Source organism: Herpailurus yagouaroundi, unplaced genomic scaffold (genome assembly GCF_014898765.1).
Source record: "Herpailurus yagouaroundi ecotype Mexico unplaced genomic scaffold, PumYag 184, whole genome shotgun sequence".
In the NCBI taxonomy this organism is placed as follows: domain Eukaryota; kingdom Metazoa; phylum Chordata; class Mammalia; order Carnivora; family Felidae; genus Herpailurus; species Herpailurus yagouaroundi.
The window spans coordinates 25,857,186-25,863,185 of NW_024412415.1; the positions used below are offsets into that span (position 1 = coordinate 25,857,186).

Genomic DNA, 6,000 nt, shown 5'->3' on the forward strand with positions numbered 1-6,000 from the left:
GCTCAGTTATAAAGATCTACAATCAGAAACTTTGATTTAAAAAAAGGTAAATGTTTACTTTTCAGTAGAGGGAGAAGGGCTGAATAAAAATCTCATATTACTGAAAGCAGAGTAATGAGAGTTACCAATATTTTCCTGAATATGATGGGAGAAGGCAAAACACACAAAATTATGGATAATAAAAATTTTACAGTTTTTTCTAATATTTCCATCAATAAAACAGCTGTAAATTACCACAGTCTGAAAACCCATTCCTTACTGTGACAAAACTTAGTAAAATTTAACGTGAGCAAAAAAGACTAGAAACATGAAATCAATGTCGTGTCTTTATTTTTTCTGTGCCAAAAGGTAAGTTACACTAATAAATTGTTTTGTGCTATACAGAAATCTAAAAAAAACAAGCATATCCTAAGAAGAAAATATTTTAGGAGCTGTACCCAACTGCCAGCAAGATATCCTTTCCCTTACGTAATTCAGACTATAACCCACATCTAGGATATGCTGACTAGAACCAAACTTGAAAAGAACCATTAAAATACGGTGTGCCTGGGTGGCTCAGTTGGTAAAGTGCCCAATTCTTGATTTTGGCTCAGGTCATGATCTACAGCCCTGCGCAGGGCTCTGTGCTTGGGATTCTCTCTCTTCTTCTCTCTCTGCCTCTCCCCTGCTCATGCTCACTAGTGCTCTCTCTCAAAATAAATAAATAAATTTCAAAAAAAAAAAAAAAAAAGAAAAGAACCATTAAAATAATTAAGAAGCAGGATAAAGAAGACGAATATTAAAAATTTTTAGTCTGAAAAGACGAAGGCTGAGATAAATGTACACAAAACGGTGAGCAGTGTTTTTTTTTTTTTAAAGATATATGTTCATTTTACCTTTAAGAAAAGGTAAAGATATACCTCTTTACCCTCCTCTTCCAGGATATTACAATTGGTAGGCATTCTTTGATTCAAATAAACAAAGGCAATTCTTTATTTGATAGTAAGTTTTAAGAAATTAAAAAAAGAAATTAAGGTATCCTCAAGAAATGGTACAAGTTGAGTAACAAAATCAGCTTGAAAAAAATTCATAGATACATTTATACAGGATTTACTCAACCTTCTATAGCTGATATTAGCAAAGACATTATAATTATGCACTTGGCAAGAATGTTGCTTTTAAAATTGCCTCTTTAATACAACATCTGCTTGCTTTTATGTGAACTTATTTATTCATCTGATAATCAAAAAAGCATTTTTAAAATGTTTTTAATGGCAATCTGGCAGCATCTATCAAAATAAAAAACATACATACCCTCCTCTTATAGGAATTTATCCTACTTATATCAGCACATGTATAAAAAGGATGCTCATTGTTTATAATTGGAAAGGGATGGAAATAACCTAAATAAATATCAGTGGGGTCAATTAATTGATTCCAGAGTCATCCTTAAAGGTTTGGATTCCAATGGGGGGTGGGAGGGAGGAGAGGGTGGGTGATGGGTATTGAGGAGGGCACCTTTTGGGATGAGCACTGGGTGTTGTATGGAAACTAATTTGACAATAAATTTCATATATAAATTAAAAAAAAAAAAAAAAAGGTTTGGATTCCAAAAGCTGGGTTGAGAGTACAAAATCATTATTTCTTAAAAGTACCAGAGTGAGTCTAATGAGCCAATATAATGAGGCTGACGCAAAAGAGACAGAAATATCACTATCACCAGAAAGCCAGGAGAGTGAGATGTCTTCATAGTCAAGAGCTCATTGATGATCCTGAGAGGAGCAGTTTTAGTAGACTACCGAGGGTGGAAGCCAGATTACAGTGAGATGTTCAGTAAAAGCAAAGGCAGTGGGATGTGCAGTGACGTGTTTTCTTCTGTTTTATTCATCCATTCTCCTAATCTGTCTTTTGACTGGAAAGTTTAATCCATTTAAAAAGTAATTATTGAAGGGATGGACTTATTATTATTGCCATTTTGTCAAATGATTTCTGTACGCTTTACAACTTTTTGTCCCCCTTTTCCTCCCAGCAAACACACACGAGTTTTTAAAGAAGTCTAAGTACAAATGAGAGCAGAAGTAAGAAAGTAACATGGAATCCAGGGATTGAGCAGGAAAAACTTGAGCACCTTTAAACACTGAAAGATGAAAATACAGGAATAAGAGCAGATGCTAATTGACAGAAAGGGTACTGAGAAGGCAGAACAGATGGGGGCCCATTCCATACACAGGCTGGAAATATGCTTCCTCCACTGCAAAATGAGTGAAGAAAAGATGAACGTAAATGTTGAACTCTAGAGAAGCTCCCCAATTCCTCACTTGGCGTATTTACAGTCCATTCTAGTAAATTCAATTACTTGGCTTCAAGATTCATCCACAATAACAGCCAATCACAAAGGAAAGGAGATGTTACAGGCAGGCAAGCAGTGAGAAGGGAAAATTACCACTCAACAGGCATGTTCATAGCAGAGAGGAATTTGGCAGTGTCTATCAAAATATAAAATGCATACACCATCTGACCGAACAATTCCATTTCTATGAATTTAGCTTAGGAAAACTATTACAAGAATTTCATCAACGCACTGTTTATAATTACAAAAAAAGAGGAACATATTTTGCAAATTCAGACTACCTAAACGAATTGAAAGTAAATCTATATAATGAAGTATTAAGCAACAATTAAGATTAAGCTATGTGTAGAGGCATGGAAAACTACACAAAATATTATTTTAAATGAAAAAAGCAAACTGTAAAACAGTTTCTTAGTATTTTACATTATTTATAATATGATCCCATTTTTGTTTTTATATCTACGTGGAGAAAGATCTGAAAAAATGTATACACACACACAAACAAACCAAAGACTAACCATCCTTGGGTACTGGGTTCTTCCATTTTCTAATTTTTACATTTCTATAATTTGAATGTTTAATACTGGACACATTTATAACACTTCAACTGCCAGAAAAATAACAATCAAATATGAAAACAAATAGCCAAATAAATAAATACATTACCTGTTAGATAAAACACATAGTTCTTTTAAACTTGGAGCCATGGAATGATCTTTATAATTTTCTTGAGAGAAAAATGTCTTAAGGCCATTTTTTGGGGAAACATCCCTGTGAAACAAAGTAATTAACTTACATTTGACAATTCAGAATCTCATGCTAGACTAAGCAGCACACTGGTACAACTGTAGTTTACAACTACTATTGCCCCCTATACCCTTTTCCAAGACAATCATTTCTTTATAATTTCAGTTTCATGTACCAGATGTTTGAGTTTAGATGTTTTACTTGGGTAGCTTTTAGCCTAGGCTCATTCTGAAATTCTCCAGTTCAAATAATCAGCCTTGCTCCTTAATACCCAATTAAATGTCAGAGATACTTAAGAGTCAAAGAAGAGACTGAAGTATAATAAGAGCCTGTCAGGGGCAGGGCTCACCCCAGGCTCTTAGTTTTGTACCATGCATTATTGTGCCAGGCCAAAAGACACTACAAAGACTGAATATCTTACCTATTTTCATTAACTTGGCCAATGTGATAAATGGGGTGCCTCTGCTAAAGCCACTTCAAGGTCTTATGTGATTTTCCATAACATCATAATTAGAGACTAAGCTATTATAGTCAATGCTTTCCATATAGAAGGCATCTAATAAAAGCTGGCTGAAGGAATTAGAAAGTTAAAAACAATGAGAACCATAATCTATAAAGGACAAAGATTATTAGGAATCTGTGGAAAAAGGGCTACAATACTGTGCAAAGGTTCACATTTGGTTTCACAATGTCAATGGCATTTTAAGAGCATCTGTGCTGCATCTGAGTACATTCTTTATGGCAAGGAGCATAAATGTACATGCCTTCTACAACTTACAGTAGAACAGTCTATCAAATGGTAACTTCTGGCTGCCCATTCCCCAAATAGGAAATCTTAGCATATTTGCTCCACACTAATTTCTGTTTTTAAAAGTGTTTACCAAAAAAAACCCACTGTGATTAAAGTACAAATGATAAAAATTAGAATGTCTTACTTGCTATGTGCCAATGTAGTTTCTTATGACTCGTTATGGTACTCTATCTGTGAAATCTCATTAAATTATAAGGATTTTGTATATCATACAAAAACAAAGTCAGAGACTCAGGGACAGTGAACTCCCTGAAGGAAGGGAGTACTGTTTGCAACAACAACAACAACAACAACAACAAAAACACTTACTGAGCACATACTGATTGAACCTTCTGAGTCAGGTACTATTTTAATCAGCTTTGTCATCTCTTGTAACTTTAGTATTCTCTTTGGCTAGCAAAGAGTGGATGCTCAGTAAATGTGTGTTAAACTGATCTAACGCGGCTATGTATTAGATCCCTACAAAACCACGCTTACTAAGTCTGCTATTTGTGAAGTTCTCATATATTTCTAAAACAGTCTATGCATTTATGTAACCACTTGATATAGACTCTAACAAAATGAAGCTTGTCTACTCTTAAAGAGGTTTTTCTATTACTTGTACAGATACAGGCAAGGTTCTTGGACACAAGAAAATTCTAGCCTGTCTCCTTCACTGAGAGACCAACAATAAATACATGATGAAGCAATACCTAGTAGCAATCTGAGTGATGAACTATTGTCATTTTTAGGAGAGGAAGTGCAATCAGCTATAACTCAAAAGTGCTCAGTACGTGAAGACAAGATCCAGGTACATTCTTAACCATTAAACTTGTATCATCTTTGTGTTTCCTCCAAATCTCTCCAGGCCAGAAACTCTCCTTTGCTAAACCAGCCACCAGTCCCACTTCACTCCTCTTTAGAATACAAACAGATGTAACTCACCAGTTCAGCCTGGGTTCACCCATGGCCATCATGGAGCTCATATTTCTAGATTTCTGCTTCACTCTAGCCCACAATTCTGCTGCCTGGCAGTGCAGGCTCCAACGGAGGCAGGATTTCTCCAGAATCTACGCTCAACCGAGGAAAAACCAAAGGTCAGGATCAAAAGCAGGTGACCGGCTGGGCCAGGGGCTGTTAACCTAGGTGTAAGAAGAACCTTTAACACCTACCCTCAACTGACAGGGACACCTAAAAGAGAATACAGCAGACAGATGAATATTCCCAAGGTTCTTTGGAGCAGAACAGCAATGCTGATGTAGGAGTCCTTCTCCATTTAACTTACTCCAGTAATGTAACTCTCAGGACACTCACTGAGGAAATAAAAGGGTCAAAACAGAATGGTGTTCTCACTGGTTACATACTAAATCACTTAGAGCATGGCGCTGTAAGTCCTAACTCAGATCCCCTGCACTCCCTTAATGCCCAAATAAACCTTGCTTCCGTCTTCCCAAACATACACGGCATGGGGCAGATTCTGGCAAGCAATGCTGGACAAAAACTCCCTGGTTATCAAGAAGCTTTCAAAAAGAATCTCACTTTCGAGGAGGCTGAGGTCCAGGTGACTTAAGTGACATTTCACAGGATCATACAGAGGAATCACTAGGACTGCGAATCTGGGTTGACCACTCTATGTTCACTGCTTCTCCTTCATCCGGAACGGACTGATAAAGTGGTATGTGAGAAACGAGCAGTCACATTTAAGAGTCGGTCTCTCGGTACCTGACGGGCCTGACCTGCTCCTACATAATCCCACCTCTCACATTATGACCCGTTGTGGGGTTGGGGAGGGAGGGTCGATGAAGGTAAAAGGAATGGCTGGGGAAGGGGGCGGAAGGAGAAACAAGGTTCCAGAAAGGCAAGTTAAAAGGGTGAGCAAAGCCGTGGGAGGGGGCCGCGCCAAAACCCGGGGCAGAGGGTCCTAGTCCGGCCGAGGGGGCCGCCATGTTCCCTCCTCCCGCCCTCACGAGCGCCCGCCTGCAGGGCAGCGCCCTTCCTTCCGCGCCTCTGCTGCAAAGCAGCCTTTCCGCCCACCTCTTAGTCCGCGGCGGCTCTGACCCGGGCCGCGGCCCCCACTCCACACACGCTCCACCCCACTCCTTACACTGTCGCGCGCGCCTTCGGAAGGCCTTAT

At 38.4% G+C, this 6,000-nt stretch overlaps 1 protein-coding gene across 9 annotated transcripts in view; it reads right to left on the reverse strand.

The window, feature by feature from the left end:
- ICE2 (interactor of little elongation complex ELL subunit 2) overlaps positions 1–6,000 on the reverse strand; it is a 67,005-nt gene extending 61,005 nt beyond the window's left edge. For 2 of the 9 annotated variants that reach the window (XM_040492861.1, XM_040492862.1), the window contains exons 1-4: positions 5,406–5,868; positions 5,039–5,179; positions 4,812–4,936; positions 2,996–3,100 (exon numbers count right to left, since the gene is read on the reverse strand). In XM_040492861.1, the coding sequence (XP_040348795.1) occupies positions 2,996–3,100; positions 4,812–4,852 (146 nt within the window). In that variant the 5' untranslated portion in view covers positions 4,853–4,936; positions 5,039–5,179; positions 5,406–5,868. Of the gene's footprint in view, positions 1–2,995; positions 3,105–4,811; positions 5,009–5,038; positions 5,180–5,405; positions 5,869–5,900 lie in introns of those variants that run through there. The other 7 variants (XM_040492854.1, XM_040492855.1, XM_040492859.1 and 4 more) reach the window with 7 other exon arrangements.